The sequence below is a fragment of the Leptonotus elevatus genome, chromosome 12 (assembly GCF_054856555.1).
Source record: "Leptonotus elevatus isolate MCC_2025b chromosome 12, RoL_Lele_1.0, whole genome shotgun sequence".
Taxonomy (NCBI): Eukaryota; Metazoa; Chordata; class Actinopteri; order Syngnathiformes; family Syngnathidae; genus Leptonotus; species Leptonotus elevatus.
Window position 1 is genome coordinate 6,835,395 of NC_141250.1, and position 18,237 is coordinate 6,853,631.

At 38.9% G+C, this 18,237-nt stretch overlaps 1 protein-coding gene across 2 annotated transcripts in view; it reads right to left on the minus strand.

The window, feature by feature from the left end:
* Positions 1-599: 599 nt before the first annotated feature.
* Positions 600-18,237, minus strand: part of ppp2r3b (protein phosphatase 2, regulatory subunit B'', beta) — a 29,040-nt gene continuing 11,402 nt past the window's right edge. The window contains exons 1-13 of one of the 2 annotated variants that reach the window (XM_086092003.1): positions 17,033-17,453; positions 12,617-12,802; positions 12,313-12,416; positions 10,562-10,664; positions 8,602-8,676; positions 8,444-8,530; positions 8,204-8,360; positions 8,075-8,123; positions 6,482-6,571; positions 6,226-6,401; positions 3,364-3,482; positions 3,192-3,298; positions 600-1,136 (exon numbers count right to left, since the gene is read on the minus strand). In XM_086092003.1, coding sequence (XP_085948129.1) covers positions 1,004-1,136; positions 3,192-3,298; positions 3,364-3,482; positions 6,226-6,401; positions 6,482-6,571; positions 8,075-8,123; positions 8,204-8,360; positions 8,444-8,530; positions 8,602-8,676; positions 10,562-10,664; positions 12,313-12,416; positions 12,617-12,802; positions 17,033-17,170 — 1,524 coding nt within the window. In that variant the 5' untranslated portion in view covers positions 17,171-17,453 and the 3' untranslated portion in view covers positions 600-1,003. Of the gene's footprint in view, positions 1,137-3,191; positions 3,299-3,363; positions 3,483-6,225; positions 6,402-6,481; positions 6,572-8,074; positions 8,124-8,203; positions 8,361-8,443; positions 8,531-8,601; positions 8,677-10,561; positions 10,665-12,312; positions 12,417-12,616; positions 12,803-17,032; positions 17,454-18,237 lie in introns of those variants that run through there. The other variant, XM_086092002.1, reaches the window with a different exon arrangement.

The following is an 18,237-nucleotide window of genomic DNA, read 5'->3' on the forward strand; positions in this document are numbered from 1 at the left end:
TCATCCTTGTTTTGTGGAATAACTTAAAATGTCTCTGTCATTTGTTTTTGACACAATTGTCAAATTATGCTCTTTTGTTTTGTCATTTTAAATGTTCGAAATAAAGTTGAGAACTTCCTCCCAACAATGATTTAATTCTTGATATGATCCCTTTCCTCATCAAATTATATCACAAAATTCTAAGCAAACATAAACAATAATCCTTGAGAAATTTAATTTCCATAAAACCTGCATACAATTCTTATAATCTATATGTAGTTTATATTATGACTTCTTCCTCAAAAAAAATCCACATTTAGTCTTCCATTTTGCCCAATTTATGCTGTCATATATATATAAATAGTTAATTTTTTTCCCTTTATCACCACTTTATGGTCCTATCCTCTTTCATGTGTAGTTGAGCTAAATTCCAGTTTAGTGGTGTACCACAGGGCTCAGTACGGGGCATTACTGTTAAAATGTAAATCCCTGTTTTGTAGAAAACGTTATTGAAGTTTTTTTTTTTTTTTGCAGTTTCACCAATTGCGGGCTAGCTCTATTGTTCTTTGTTAATGTATTTAATGGTATATCTTATGTAAATAAAACTATTAGTCAATGACTGAGGCTTTATTAACTTTATTAGATAGAAAAACTTGCCCAAATGATTTATATCACAGCAAACACTATTTACACATTCATATATAGTATTTATAAATTCATCTATTAAATTACAAGACCCATCTCACGCACACTTAAAACACGCACGCACACACACACGCAGAGTCCAATGTGATGATTTGGCATTTTGTTGTAGAGAAGCTTCCGGTATGGTCACTGGAATGTAAAGCGAGCCAATGGACGGACGGAGGGACAGGGACAGACGTGGAGAGTCAGTCAAGTTTGTGATGCCATGGCAATTTCTTCATCGGGTGTAAATCGTGGAAAGTGCCAAGAAAGAAGAAGCAGCGTTTGGCTGTCAGTAAGCCGCTTGTGAGAACATCAAGGCTGCTTTATTGGCGCTCGCTCATTCAAAGTCATCCTCGTACTCGTAGTCGTCCAGGTTGCAGTGCGGCGAGGGAATCTGGAAGAAGTGCCTTTTGGACAGACCCAGGTCGCTTGAGATGTGAGCTTCCAAGGGACTCAGCGGGGCTTCGTACCTGAACACATAACCGCCGCTAAATGTTATTTGGGGAAAAAGAAGGCATGCAATGCGCTTCTGCTGCCACAGGAGGGCAGTCTTTGTGCACACCAAAGCAGCAGGTGGTGCTATTTTGCCTAATAAAAACCCTGACCAGGGAAGCCAATCAGAAGCATCACAAAAACGTGCTGGTCTGAGAGCAAAGCTACTCCTTTCTCCAAATTACATTTCAATCAAAGTCAGTAAATACAATTATCATGAAATTAGTTAAATAGTTGAACTAATATTATGTCCCCCCCCATGACAACTATTTCTATAATATTCATATTTTACTATGTTTTGCACGAGTGACCTCAGGGAACAAATTTTTTTTGGGGGGGGGGGGGGGGGGGTTAGTAGAATAAATTGTAATATCACATCCACTATGGTAGGTGGCAGTGGTGCGCTCATTGTCAGAGAGTGCGGAAGGAGTTTGGGGTAGATGCCACGGACTTCTGACTTCCGGGTTTTACACATCAGCGCCGTACATTTTTTTTCTTGGTAAAATGTTGTTCTGATTTTTACAAGAGTAAAATATTATGACATGTTTAAAAAAAATATATATATATTTTTTTTTCTCTCTCTTAATAACCCTATAAAGCCTGAACCATGAAATATGAGAACATTCAGATTCTTTGTAAACAGAGTATTTATTGGTCCTTTTGATATATTTTTTTTAAATAAACATATATATGACTATATATGAATATGACTTTTGATTTGTGTCATATTTGATACATCTGGTCACAATGCTTTAATTTGTACATTTATAACTATCAAAAATATAATAATAAACAGACATATCAAACATATTAGTATTTCCAAAAATCAGAAAGAACATTTCCCACTATTAATAAGTTTTCAGGTTTCAATTGAGGCGATTTTGCAAGGTCGTTGGAAAAGCCATCAGCTGGGTGATACTGCCCTCTAACGGATTATCCGTGCAATGCATGTGTCAGATCATATGCATATAGTTTTATTGGGGGAAAAAAATATTATACTCATGAAATATCAAAATGTCTTCTAGATGATAAGTTAGGCTTTTTTTTTTTGTTGTAATTTCACGTTTTTCTCATTTCACTATCTCTGATAAAATGACAGTATGACTATGATACGGCGTAATACTTACACAACATTATAAGACTTGAAAATCCGACTTTATTTGCAAAAATATAGTCAGGATATAACCTTTTAAAATGACAACTATTCGCATACAGCTTTCACTTTTATGTTGTAAAATTACTTTAATGTTCTAATATTTGGACTTTGTTCTCACAATATCAAAACTTTTCTTGGAATATTCCAACAGTTGTCATACTTCAACTTTGTTTTTGTAAAATTACATTTTCATTCTCACATTAGGACTTTTTCTTTACAAAAGTTTGTTTTTAGAATTTGATGGAATTCATTTTCATGACATGACATTTTTCCAGTCAAATGCAAACTTTGTTGTTGACTTCCCCTCCCTCATGATCTAAAGCGAAAATCTCAGCAATGCTTTTGTGTCATGCAGATTGTTGACTATAAAAAAAAAAGACGAGTGTGTGAATGGAGAAGACAAAGGAGAAGAAGACGAAGGTGTGAAAGTGCAGGAGAACATTTGATGCAGGTTTTGGTGGCACGTGGTCAGGTTGGTTTAAAGACCAGAGCGGTCTTGACAAAAGAAGGAAGGAGAACGTTTGGATTGGTTTCTGGTACCGCGATGGTCTTACCTGCCGGGAGGTGGTCCACCTTCAGAGGTTAGTGGTGGTCCTAAAGTGCCACACAATAAACTTATCAACTATCAGCTGACTGACAGTGTGACGACGCTCTATCTAAAAAAAACTGAGAACCACTCAAATGTTTTCACGAGAAATAACCTTTAGAAGCAAATGCGAGGGTTGTATCCAAAATTCTCGGTCGTGCTAATTCAACCGGTTGGATGACGCTATGACATTTCCGCAAGGTTGTATTCCTGCTCGAGTATCTCATTTTGGATCCATCTTGTGCAAGTGTACCTAATGTTGTGACCTGCAAGTCAAAAGCGTGACCGTACCCGTCGTCGCAGTGATTCCCGGCCGCCTCTTCAGCCACCAGGATGTCGTACTCCTCGGCGGCGTACCGCTCCCAGTCGGACACTTCCTGTCCCTCCGACTCCACTTCCTGTCAAAGGCGGACGGTTAACGGGGCCCCGGGAGGCTGGGCGGGCGTGTGCGCCGCGTGCTCACCCTGATGATGGAGAAGGGGTCCCGCTGCTCGTGGTCCAGGTACTTCTCGATGTTGAAGAAGGTGTCAAAGAAGATGTGCGACAGCTTGCACCTCTTCAGGTCCCTCAGCGTGATCTGACCTGCCGTCGTCATTCACATCAGTGTGGAATAGAGATAGATCGATATGCTTTTTTCAGGGCCGATATCGATTATCGGTTGTCAGGGAGGTTGATAACCGATATTTGAAGCCGATATACAGCTAACTGTTAGCTCGCGGGCTAACCATTCACCCGCACGCTAACCCCAGGATAACTCCCAAATAGACGCTAAAAAATGGCTACTAGGTTAGCCCGCGAGTTAACCGTTACTTCACGGGCTAACCTAATAGCCGCTAATTCGCGAGCTAGCCTGTTAGCTCGTGGACTAATAGCTGCTAATTCGCAAGCTAACTGTTAGCTCACAGGCTAACCGTTCACCCACACGCTAACTCCCAAATAGCCGCTAAAAAATGGCTATTAGGTTAGCCCACGAGCTAACCGTTACCTCACGGGCTAACCTAATAGCCGCTAATTCGCGAGCTCGCCTGTTAGCTCGTGGGCTAACCATTCACCCGCACGCTAACCCGCAAATAACTGCTAATTCGCAAGCTCGCCTGTTAGCTCGTGGGCTAATAGCCGCTAATTCGCGAGCTAACGGTTAGCTCGCGGGCTAACCGTTCACCCACACGCTAACTCCCAAATAGCTGCTAAAAAACAGCTATTAGGTTAGCCCGCAAGCTAAAGCTAATTGCTGTTTATTGGCTGTTAGCACTGCAAGAGCAACCAATCAGATGGTGCTGTGTGCCAACGTTGCAGGGAGTCAACAGCCGCAGACTGAGAGTAGACGGAGGAGAAAAGTGCCCGTCGGAGCAAAAATAACAGTTTTTAATCTATTGGCCATCAAAACAAAATAAGAGGCCAATGCCGATATTCATTAAATGCTGAATATCGGCCGGGCCGATTATCGGTCTATCCCTAGTGTGGAAGTTTGTGTTTCATTCAGTAACTCGCTTGTTTCATGATTTATTAGTGGGGCCATATTTATACAAATGTATAATAAGAATAAAATCATGATTAAAATGCCTTGTGTGCTATAATAAATTAAACACATGTCTAATTGTTCCATGTGATGCCCCGGGGGAGGGGTTAAGTATAAAGAGAACCCCACAACAGGTGTACAATACAGTTTTTTTCAGATTGGTGTTAAGTCTAGTGACTATTTTCATGTTTCCAACGTACAAGAGAAACAGGAAGACAAAATGTAAATGAAACCGTGATGTGAAAATTTTTGATTTGCTGGAGAAAAAGACTAGAACTGAAGTTATAATATAAAAAGTAAAAAATATTATAAAACTACAACAAAAAATAATTTAACTCATTCACTGGAAGCCATTTTCACTGAAGCAACCCACTTTGCTTCCGGCTGTTTTACTAGAATATTGTCTTCTATTGCTATAAAAACATGGAACCTACCAAAAGAAAGATTAGAGTCTCTTCTTTAATCATGAAAAAAAGTATATTTCTATCGGTTTCCGTTTTGTAGCAATTAGCGTTAGAATATAGCTAAATTTCATCATTATTCACAAACCTGTTGAAAACACTGTCAAAAAGAGCTTGTTGCAACATGGCCCTGGCTGACCTCTTTTGCTCTGCTGCCACCTGCTGGCCGTTTTTTGTATCAACTACTATTGCTTTAAGCCACATCTTCAGTTCAAATGCTGCATCAAAGCCTACTGTATGCTCTACCATAAAAAAAAACAACAACATAAAAAATGTATAAAGATGTTTTTGGGACCATGGCAAAATATTTAAAATAAAAATGTTCATACGTTTTTTAGAGCAAATTAGTTAATACTGGTCAAATGCAAATTTTAATCAAATTGATTTATACATATTTTTGACACTGATTTAAAAAAGATTACTTTTTTTCTAGAACTTCAGATTTTTGAAATATTTTTAGTTTTTTGGTTTGACCTACAAAAAGCTTTTGCACAATACGGAATTTACCATGCATTAATATTTATAGCTATGATGTGATTCTAAATCAGCACAAAAAAATCATCTAGAAAAGTAAAACAACCACAAAAAAAACCCCAAACATCTCTGATCAAAAAATGTGGTAGTGTGCAGTGTAATTTACAAGACCAAGCTGTAACTTGATGAGAAAAATGTAGTAACAGAAAATTGCATAATTTTACATTTAAAGTGGAAGTCGACCTTAAATATTTCTTGACAATAATATTTTATATGTCACCTCACTAGTGTAAACATGACATTCTGATTAATATTAGATTTGTGGAAGATGAGTTATGCAGCAAAATCCAGCCATTTTTTTCTCCATCTCGGCCATTTTGCCACTTGCTGTCGACTGTAGATGACATCACATTTGCTCAGCCCTCAGGCAACAACCAATCAGAGCTCACCTGTTTTCTGAAGCTGTGCTGTGATTGGTTGTTACCTGACACCTAAAAACGGCTGGATTTTGCTGCTTAACTCATATTCCACTAACGCAATATTAAACAAAATAACATATTTAGACTAGTGGGGCTGTATAGAACATTTTATTGTCAACATTTTTGGGGAGGTTGACTTTCGCTTTAGGTTGTAGGTCATTTTATTTTTTATTTTTTAACAGGTGTGATTGTGTTGAAAAGAATAAATGTCGACATGTCTTTGCTCTGAAATAGCGCTTTGGTGTCCTATTACGTGCTAAACGATGGCTGAAATTCCTGCGCTAACGACACGTGTGCGTGCATGTGGATGACACCAACAGCTGTGGGCCACTTGTCAATCAATCATGGAGAAAAGGCGGAATTTCCCGCGGGGCGAGTAAGAGACGACCGACCTTGGACCCGAGGCCTGACGAGGTCGAGCATCTGGCAGAGGCAGTCCTCGAAGGGCAGCGGTTCGATGGCCATGCTCTCCAGCTTCTGGCACTGCTCCTCGTAGAAGTACTCCATCTCGTACATGCTCAGCACGCCGTCGCCGTCCAGGTCCATGCAGCGGAACCAGTATTCGATACTGGAAGCAAACACGCACGCGCGACAAGACGGTCACTCTCGTTTTCAAGTCCAACAACCGGCGTGAAGAAGTTAGTGTACCTGGTGTCCGTTTTCTTGTCCTCCTCGGAGATGAGGAACCACACGAAGTCGGGGTAACTCAAGCGGCCTTCCTTGAACACGCGCCGGTCCCTCAATATCACAAACAAAACAAGTCAGATTTTTTTTTTCTTACAAGAGTCAGATTCTTGTGAAAAAAATGGCAATTTTAAAAACAAAACCTGTTGATTTCCCCCCCAATAATATTACAAAGCCATAATGTAAGAATACAGTTATAACATTGCAAGAAAATACGGAAAAAAAAAAAAATATCTGAGAAAAAAATCACATTTTTGCAATATACCGTATATATGATATATATATATATATATATATATATATATATATATATATATATATATATATATATATAGTAGTAATTTTATAAGAATGAAGTGGTTAACGAAAATAATACAAAAAATATGTTTAAAAAAAAAATACTATTGTAATTTAATAAAAATAACTTGGTAATAGTAATAAAACAAGTAAAAATACTATTTTATTAAATACGATGAAAAAGTCCTTATTTTATTTCTTTAAGTTTTAGAAGGACCCTATCCTAAAAATACATAAAAAAAAATAAAAAAAAACTTAGCCGTAAATTGATGACAACAATGGTAATATAATGAAATAATAATAATAATAACGCTGTATAATTGCAAAAAAATAAAATAGAAAAGAAAAAATTTGATCTGAGAATTTTTTGTGCAAAATATAGTTGTAATTTTACAAGAATAATTGAAAATAATACAAATAAAAATACACTTACACAAGAATGATACTTGTATGCTTTAGTTTTTTGTTTTTTTAAATACAGTTGTAATTTAACAAAATAACTTGGTAATAGACATAAAACAAGTAAAAATGCATTTTGATTAAATATTTTTTAATAAAGTTTTAGAAGGACCCTATCCCAAAAAGAAAAAACATATTTAAAAAATAGCAGTAAATTGATGACGACAATGGCAAAAGTGCAACAAAAAAGAAGTAATTTCATAAAAATAAAATAAGTACCATGCGAGGAAAAAGAAATACAAGAAGATTTTAAGGCCTAATATTACATGAATAAGGTTATCATTTCACAAGAATAAAATCATAATTTAAAAAGTCATTTTTTAAGGGAAATATATAGTGGTAATATGACCTCATAATATATATAAAAAAAAAAACATGCAGTAATTTTATACGAATAAGTCTACTGTTCCACAAGAATGAAACTAATTTAAAAAATGCAAGAATATTGAAAAATGGGAACATTTAGAAATGTTGACATTAGTAAGTGTTTTACATTATGAAACTTAAAATACATTGGAATAAAAATTTCATATTTCAGGGGAAATTTGTTGAAAAATATATAAATATGCTTGGCTAAAGTTGTATTATTATGGGGGGTGGGGGAGGGGTGTTGGGGGTAATTTTACAAAAACCTTAGCGTTAATTGAAAGATTTAGTATTTCATTGTAATTTGAAGGAAAAATAATGCAATACAAAAAAGTTACATTACGATAATGTGGAATTCTTATTACAGGAAAAACAATCATTGTCCAAAAAAACTAACCAGAGTGCATTTTTGCTGCAAGTGAGTGTGCCTCTTACCTTGTGACTGTTCCTGAGAATATCCTGTCAATCATCTTTTGGGAGATGGCTTGGAAAAAACAATCAGCAAACGTGAGTCTTTGGACATGCTAGTGGAGCGTCCATCTTGCGTGTGGCCTGGGCACGCACCTTGGTCGTTGTGCTGCGCCAGGTCCTTGGGGTCGATGTACAGGTCGTGGTCGGTGTCCAGCTCCCAGAACTTGCAGTAGATGACATAGAAGTGCTCGTAGGAGAAGAACTCCGTCAGCTGGTTCACATCTTCTTCTTGCTCCAGCAGCGCCACGTTCTAACCCAGCAAACAAAACACAGACAAATAGAATGACGCGTATTTCCAACGGAGCATTTGTAAATCCTCATGTTGACACCAACCTGAAGGAAGTTACTTTTCTGGAGCTCGTAACAAGTTATTTTTCCGTTCCACGAGCGGTTGACGTTGTAAAATATCCTTTGGATCACCTGTAAGTATGGACACGCTCAACGACGACATCAAGGTAACAGCGTGCATGTGATGTTTTAGGGCACCGTACCGTGGTGATGTATCTGGAGTGGAAGTCCGACGCCTCCTTCAGAAAAGCAAGGCCGGCGTGAGAATTCACCACGTCCTGAAAGACGACAACAGCCCCATCACATCGCCTTTCGCTCACATTCCCAGTGCGGCGACATCGAAGCTAAGCAGTAGCTAGTGAAGCTCACTTAAATTAAAATGAGGTTGTAAAGATATAAAGGTTATAAATGACTTCATGATGCTAGAAAAAATATATAATTTTATGTTTTATAAAAAGACATTAATGTCATATTTAACACCAAAAATTTATTTCGGAAAATGAATTGCCTGTGATCAGCTAACTAGCTTAGCACAGTTCTCTGGGGCAGCCGACCGCTGTCCGCTCTTTTTTTGCACCACTGACCGCGTAAGGACATACTGTATTTTGGACGGTCAAAGCTGCAGCGACATGGCGATAAACCGTCAAAGCCGCGCAACTCTCCTGCACATATGACTTATCAAGCTTTTATTTTATTTTTATGGCCGGTTCCATCCCTGAGTACACGGACTTTGAACTGGAGCAACTTATTGAATTTCCAGTGCGCAACTCGCATTGGCACACCACTTCTGGTAATAATATGGCAAAAAATGGGTAATTTGCCTTTTCCATCTATATGTACAACTTTCCTCACATTTCCTTTCATTATGTTCTGTTTTGGTGTTAGAAGAATGTACATAAGGTATCCCATATTTATTCTTCTAAGCATTTATTCTGTGAAGAAAACAAAAGGGAGATATGACTCGTGCTCCTTCATCTTCAAAAACAAGAACTGTGGCCTTATAGCAAGATGACGACTGGAACATTTTGCGATTGAACTGTTGAAGCTTTGACTTTGAAAGTTTCAGTGCTGAAGAAAAACATGTCTACATTATTTTCTGCACGATGATTTGTATCTGTGACGGCTGTTGTGTGTTCCCCCTCCCCTTTAGAACACCAACCGCTATGTAACTAGTGAATATCCAATAAAAAGAGGGAATGGCGAAGTGTGACCAGAGCGCGATAAGAGACTAAATGGACACATGTCTTTCCATTCTCCTCGCGCGCAAAAGTAATTTAAACTTCTTGTCTTCCTTTCTGATTTGTTGTTTATTAAAAGTTCTAGGTTGCCTGAACCTGACATTGGGTGAAGATGTGCATTACAGCAATGTTTATATCGTGCAAATGTAAACTTTGAAGTAAGAGACCTTCTCTACAAATATTTTGCAATGATATAAATAAGCGTGAACGGCACTGAACTTTGTGACTGAACAGTGGTGACAAGGCCAATGAAAAATGCAGGTGCTCTTATTAACCTTCTTTCTCGTGCCACATAAGTGCAGCTATTTTTTTATTTTTTTAAATACATCATAAGTAATTTTTTTATGCCCTCATTCCCATGTGTTGACATAAATGCTCAGTCTGCGCAGGAATTAAAAAGCCTTATTTCCGTGCCTCTTTGACTCCCACTGTGAGAAATTAAATCATAGCGAAACACATAAATCACAAGCGGGGGGAAACGGGCGGAAACAGTCGCATCTACTCCGCCTCAATCGGCCTCTCATTCATCACAACAGTCAAAAGACATTTCCCCCTCGTGCAAGCACACAAATTAAAGCGAGCGCGCCACCGGAATCAATCGCAAGCGTAAAGACCGCCTACACACCCCGATGGAATATTCTTCAAAACAAAATCCGCATTATATGGCATCGGTTCATGTCCACTACATTAGTAAAAAAAAAACATGCTTAGACTTTAATGCAAGGACCCCCTGTACTTATGTACAATGAGTGCTCTTTCCACTTCTGCTTTAAGTAATACATCGCTGAGTCGCTGACACTGTCAATCAAAGGTTAACACCACGCAGGTGTTCCTAATGAAGTGGCCATCGAGTGCATATGAATTACTCCTGTGTGAGCCACAAGGCGAGCCAAAGTGGCGAGCGCGCGTGCGGCCTTGCCAGTACCTGCAGGAAGGGAATAAAGTCGTCTTGTTCCAGGTAATTACAGCCAGGCTTGGCCAGGAGGTGCACGAATTTGGCGGCCTCGTCGTGACAGGTCTGCAGCGTCCTGCATGGCGGGGCGGGGGAAGAAAGAGAGAACAGATGGTGGCGAGGTTACTCCCTCTTTTGTTGTGTCCTATTATGAGAGGAGAACAGCTCTAATACATTCTGGAATTAGGATTCTGGATGGCTTCTGGGTAATTATCAGCGTTGAGAGTGGTGGTAGTTTAAAAAAAAAAAAGGGGGGGAGGAAAAGGTGAGCATCTGTTGTGGCCTCTCATCTAAGAACAGCTCGATTATGAGCTCAAGTCAAAGGTCAGCTTGTCCAGCTTTCTGAATGCTTAATACAAGGGCATATGCCCACAGTGTGCAATACTTTTACATATTACACCGTAAATGTTACTAGGGCTGACTGATACGGATTTTTGGAGGCAGATGCAAATTGTTGTCAGAAAAACAATACAGATTACAATCGGCCAATTGATAAAAAAAAAAAATATATATATATACATTTACAGGTAAGAACTATATATATATATATATATATATATATATATATATATAGTGACCGACCTGCTTCACGAATAGCAGTTCTTACCTGTAAATATATTGTTTAAAAACTAATTTTGTACATTTCTTCACAAAAATTAACTCACTCAAAAATTTAATATTATTGAGGTACTATATTTGTCCTGCCAAATTATTATGGTTACTCACGTTGTAGTATAGAGCAGTATAAGACCTACAGTAACTAAGACATGTCTGCCATCTAGTGGCGAATGGTGATATTACAATTGAAACAACAATATTTTTCTTATATTTTTGATTTTTTCCATTCCTTTATGGAATTTTTATCCACATTTCCCTCCATTTTCGTGAAAAACTAAATGTTTGCCAGTATTTTTTGAATAATATTTTTGGTTTGTCAATAAATAAATAAATAAACAAACTATTTTATTATTATTATTATTTTTGGCCGATGTTTGAAGGGCCATAATCGGTTGATTAATCAGTTGACCCCTACTTAGAACACATACTGCATATTGAAATTTTGTACATGGGCACATTTTGGTGAGGATGTGGTTAAAGATGCAGAAATTTATGGTCACTGTTTGAATGCTTGTGTGGCTTTAATGGACGTGTTGGTGAGATATTCTGCCATTACCACAGCTATGGCTAACAGATCGCACAAATACATAATTCTATGATCAAGTAAATTTTTTTCACTTGGTTAACAGTTTAGAATTGTTCAAACAAATCCAATGAGGGTCACAGACAAACTTAGTATAAGCAATATAGTAATTTGATGAAGATACTACTTTACAATTTAATCTAAATTTGTGTATTCACTCTCACATACTCAACACTGTACATATAAAGTGCAAACAAAACAGGTTTTATTAAATTGTAGTTTTAACTTTTTTATGTCAACAGTTCACTTCTGAATTATATAGGGTCATTACAGAATAGCAAAAAACAACACTCACCAAATGGCGGCTGAGACTTTTGCACACAACTGTGCATGCTTACATTTCTAAAAGTCATGTTTTTCTTGTCCTGTTTTTGTTCGCAGTGCAAATGTTTGTAAGGCCTTTGCCACCCATCATTTGTGTTTACTGATGCCAAGGAAATAACAGTTCAAACAGGCGGCGTTGTACGAGCGTGTGCACGAGCGGCCCAGCTGAACGCGTCGACAAAAGCGGCCATTGTCTTACTTGCGCCACATAGCCACGAACTTGTGCACAGACACGAAGCCCGTCCTGTCGCCCCCGGCCGAGCAGAACAATGGCACCTTCCAGTAGAGGGGACACTCGCAGGCCTGAGCAGACACACGTTGTTATAACCAAGGACATTTGAATGCTTAAAATAAATAAAGACTTGCATCATTTGATCATTTCCCTGAGGAAACATTTTAGGTTTCCCTCAAACCACAGGGAGGATGGGCTCGTATTTTTGGTGTGAAAGGAGCAAACACGTAAATCATGTGACTGGGTGGCATGCTGCAAATCACTTTCTCACCTTGGCAACCTGCCCCATGTCCTCAATGGTGGCCCTTTCATTGGGGAATTGGCAGAACGTCGCCTCAATTTTGGAAATGAGGCCGTCGATGTTAACGTTGGCTTGGGGCCGACCTTGCGGGAAGTAAAACTTTGGAATGCTTTCGCTCAGCGCGCGGCTGACGGGCTCCTCTGTCCTCACCTGCGCCTGATGTAAAAACACACACACAGGCACACACACTGTTAACCACATGATGTTATCGTATGCTAATGATAGTCTTAAGATCCCTCTTAACTCTTCCTTTCACAACAGTTGCTAATACTTAAGCACTCCATTAAAAACAGCATTCTTTATAGAGTAGCAAAGTGCGTTTTTTTACTTAACTGCAGATCCTATTGGGTACTTTAGCGGAAACTCTTTATGTCTATTACTATTTCTCCAAAAGCATTTGAATAACAATATTAAATCAATAATAATAATAATAATAATAATTGCCACTGTCCATTAAAAAACAGATATCACTAAATTCTGTTTATTTTTATTGTGTTTCTAATAAAAAGAAAACACCATCAACATTTGGATATAAAAAGCACTTCATTTGACCAACAAACACATAATACAATATCTATCTATACTTCACATTTTATTACGACCTCAGCTTTACAGGCGCCATGTTTGCTGTGAGGGCGGTGTGTGTTATGGTAAACATGTTAGTCCATAAAGTATCATTACAGCCCCCTAGTGCAACCTCCTGTCATTTTTGTATTCCTGGAAAATTTGGAAAAAGGAGGTCTATTGGGCTGGAGTGTTTCTTTAAGTGGACGATGCATTTGGCAATTAATCGGGGTACCATTAAAAGGCAGGCCACTATTTGAGGAAATGAGGACTGAAAAACAGTCAGTGCTGATCAAACAACAACATCAGCTGATTTGGCTTAAGGACTCTGCAATAACTTCTATCCACTTACACTTTGTGTTCTCTATTTAGAGGTAAACAGCCAACTGGTCCTCTGTTTTGATGTCTTGATGGGCAGAGAGGATTAGTCAACTGGCCTGACTAGGAAACTGACATCATCTGTTGCACTGCAATGTTTTCACAACATACCACAACGTACCATCTCAGGTTTAATCATTTAAATAAGATAGCATTCCTCAGTGCAGTTATACAAAAATGCAAGCTACAGCCACAACAACAACAGTTAAAATTTAACAACAGGCAGAAATTTTGGGATGGTTACAGATAGTGATAGACCGATATATTTTTTTCAGGGCCGATACCGATAGTGATTATTAGTAGTCAAGGAGGCCGATAACTGATATTTCAAGTCGATATTAATTTGCAGTAAAAGAGAAAATATTTGTGAAAAATAATTTTTTTGTTGAAATGCCATTAATAAGCATGTTTGTTAAAACAACCTTTCCAATTTTCATTTTCAAACATGTAAGGAATAGACAGCTTTGTGTAAAAATTCTAACAAAAAGTCTAGGGAGCTTCCAGCATGTGTTAAACTAAATTAAAAACGAAGCAACTAAATAGCTGCCTAAAGTTTTTTAATGTAAATAAAGTTTTCCAAAATTTCAACATAATTACTTCTTCTTTTTCTTTTTTTAATGTTAATTTTTTTAAATAAAAAGTGTAGGGAGTTTCCACTGTCAGCATCATCTTTTACAAAGTAAAGTGGAAATTTAAACAAATCCATGAATGAAAAGTGCGATTGTAGCTAATTTGAGGTTTCAGTCAGGGCTCGTAAAAGGTTTCAAAAGATCTTCGCAGACAGTGAAAAACTGTCTGAACATGTTCAAAATGTCTTTACGACAAGTAAAACTGTCTGTGAACATCTTACAAATCCTGATGAAAACCCAAAATTCACTAGTTGTTCACACAGTTCGCAAGCATTCACCGCTCAGTGAGATACTATATCGGCTTTTGAGATTGTTCATAAAGTTCATAAATTGTTATTTCATGGCAGATGTTTCTGCAGACACAGCAAAACTAACACATGCTGCTAATAAAATGATGAGATGAACCACAGTCTCGTGTTTTAGAGTGTTCCAATAGCTGCATGCTGATTGATGCACGTTGGAATATCATTAGATACTTTTACAATGCCAGTCTGCCAGCATATTCTGCCATTTCAGGAGTTTCATTAACGGAGAGGCCTGATGGCCCTTGGGGCCACTGTGTCAGGTCACCTCAAGTTCACTGATGCTGGTCCAGCTGGGTCACTAATAAAAATGTCATAAATAAATGTGATGAAAATCAACATGCTGCTGCTTTTTAAATATGAAATATTCAATATTTTGAGATTTATCCACTAAATTGATCAATCATTTTTGCGCTTTTTATTTCCATTGAGCACATTTGATGGCCGCCATTCAATGACGCATTGTGCCGTGTGTGCTTGCAAGTGCTTTTTACACTTTGGCATTTCATCCGCAGGTGGTAGGCCTCATACAAATCACATCTACATTAGAGGAATGGATGAGGAGTGCGGATATTTTTTTTTTAAACGGCTGCCTTGATCGCCCGCCACTTTTTTGCTGCAGTCTACACACTTGAGTGAGTGGGTGTTTAAACAACATCAAATTATACCAATCACCACTAATGAGTACTGTGTGGCCTGCATATTCTCTAAACAGATGTGAAAACAAGATGAGATAAGGCCTGTTAAACGGAAAATGGGCTTTCACTTTTCACTTTCGCTTTTCCAATTACAAGGCACTCAAAGCGCTTAACACTTGACTCCTCATTCACCCATTGATGATGCAGCATCAGTAGCAACTGGCGGTGCAGTATGTTGACACTTTGACATGGTCACAAGGGCTGGGGATTGAACCCACAACCTCTGGATTGGGAGATGACCACTCAACCACTGAGCCATGCCATCCCTACGATATTCACTCTTTGGCCAAGTCAATCAATGTCAATTTTAAAAGATGCCACTGATATCACAAGGAAAATCAAAGCGACCTTGAAACTGATTCTGAGACCAGAGTTTACAACACTATTGACAAATGTGGTCTTTAATATGATCTCATATTCCTGGAAAAACATGATGCTGCAAAAGATGAGATGTTATGATGGGACTAACATGGTCTCAGGTGTCATCTTATAGCCAAAGATGACTTAGGTTGTACTTAGATTTGAAGGTGACTGAGTGGATTATTCTCCATGGTGTCTGGCTGTTTGCTTCGACATTTGTGGAGGACTAACTCCATCAAAGTGGAAGAATGGAATGGATAGAAGTTTGTTGATTTTACCAGCGTGACTAATGTGTAAAGATGAAAAGAAAAAAGGTTGTAGGTTTGGTATGAACCAAGGACAATTTGGCTGACTTTTCATCAGGATCAATTTTTGAGCACAGACATAACTCCAAAAGTGGTGCCTGCACAACATCTGCTAGAACGTGAAATGGATAGATTAAAAAAAAAAAAAAAAAAAGAATTTAAATTGAAACTTAAAAACAAGATTCAGTCATAGGCAGATGGCAGCAAACCATTACCATGGTATCTAAGATACGAATATTGAGTGAGTCTTTATGCGGTGTGAGTGAATATCAATGAGTGCCACTCCAGTTGACGTCTGTTTCTCACCTGCAAACTCATGTAACACCTGACAACATGGTCTAAACTATAAACACTACTGAGGGTAACACAATGAATGATGAATGCGCCTGATGCTGTGCTGCACCGTGTGCCGGTGTCAGCCATTGCTATAAAAGGACATAAACCTCTTCTGCTGCCACACACTGTCCCCCTCCTCTAACCCCCTATGCTAACCACTAGCTAAGCGCCTGAAGCTCGACTTGCTAAGCCTCATGACATTTTACACATTCCCAGTGATGTGGCCTGAAGCAAGGACAGAGGAGTGGGCTACAAGGGGCATACTGCGCAAGAAGTCCACCGCCCAGTAAAAATGTGGTGCACACCAGATCTCCGAGGGCCGAAGGAACACCTGTGACATTGGCTAACAGAGGATCGTATGATTTTGGGAACTGAAGGAACTTTAATTACAGGGCCTAAGGAAAATCTGTGCCACTGGCTATCAAAGAATGATATGGTGATAGGAACTGGCTCTGGATGGTGGCGCATGTGTTGGATGGTACACCATGCAAGACAAACCCCATCCAATAAATGTGGCGATCGGCCGATCTCACAAGGCCAAAGCAACACCTGTGCCTTTGGCTAACAAATATTGACATGGCAACAGCTGCTGGTGGGCAAACAGCGCAAGACGAATGCTACCCAGTAAATGTGGCGCACACTTGATGTCACTGAACAAGTGACATCAACAAGGGAACACCTACGCCATTGGCTATCAAAGAACGGAATAGTGACATGAACTTCAATTAGTTGGTGCTCAGTTTTCACAAGAGAAGCATAACAAGAACATAAAATCCAAGTCCCTTGGCATGAGTCCAGTACCCCCCATACGAACCTCGGCCTGTCCTTGCTGGAAGGCTTTAAGCCTCTTCTTGAAGCGCGAGGGCAATACAAAGTCACAGCCTCGCGCCAGCAAGGCTAGCTCCTTCCTCAGGTCAGGGTCCTGACGCAGAGACAACTCCCTCATCCTCATCCTCACGGCGCACACCACGGAGAACACATAAACAAATCCAGTGGGGTCCGGACGGGTTGGACAAGTAAGGCGCTATTGTTTGTAGAAGTTGTGCGTATCCCTGCGTTTGTCCTCTGAGTGAGTCAGAACAGCTTAATGCAAGGCAGCAGCTGCTACTGTGACTCCCTCTCCCATTCCAGATCGGGTCGCGCAATCTCAACTCTGCTTGCCGCTACACAACACACACGTACAGTGGACAGGGGCAAAGGGAGCGCTCTTCTCAACACTGCCGGGAAGATAAGGAGTGACAGGACGTCTGTGTGTGGGACTCGCTCTCTGTGCGTATGGGGATGGGAGGGGTGTGCACATTGGATCTGCCCTTTCCAGTTTGCATTCCTGTGCGCTCGTGGAAGGTTACGTAAAGAAAAGCAGACCTGTTGATGCAGCTCGCTCACAGCGGCCAATTGGGGGATGCACCTGAGCAACATGATGACACAGTACAAGGGTTCACTAGTTTAAACCTCCAGCAACATCAGACATAGAAACAATCAGGGAACATCACAACTTTCCAATGTCAATTTCAAGCTTTACCATGTGGTAAATTCAGGAGTACCACAAATGCATCCACAGTTAAAATTGGTAAAATTACACACAAAAATATCGCATTAATCATGTATTAACGCAGATTAATCGTACTATTAATATTGACCACAAATTATCCTTTAGTTTGACAGCGGATAGTTACGTTGAAGTAACATAGGTTGTTTTTGAGCAACAAATATAACTACATGTGTTAAACTAAAACATTTAAGAAACGTTTGCATATGACATTAAGAATGTCAAACTAGTGGGGTCGTTTTTTTTTTCATTTTAAATTATGCAAGTAATTCACTTATTAGAAAAAGAGGCGGATTAGTGTGCGCAGTGGATCAAAAAAAAAGTTGAAGTCTTCATAACATTAAATGTCGAAAGAATTAACATATAACAGGTGCTATTCAAATTTGGCGGGCAAAAAAAGTTGATAAAAAGCCTTTTTAAGTGATTAATGGAGAGTAATCCCAATTCTAAAATGTGATTAATCTGAATAA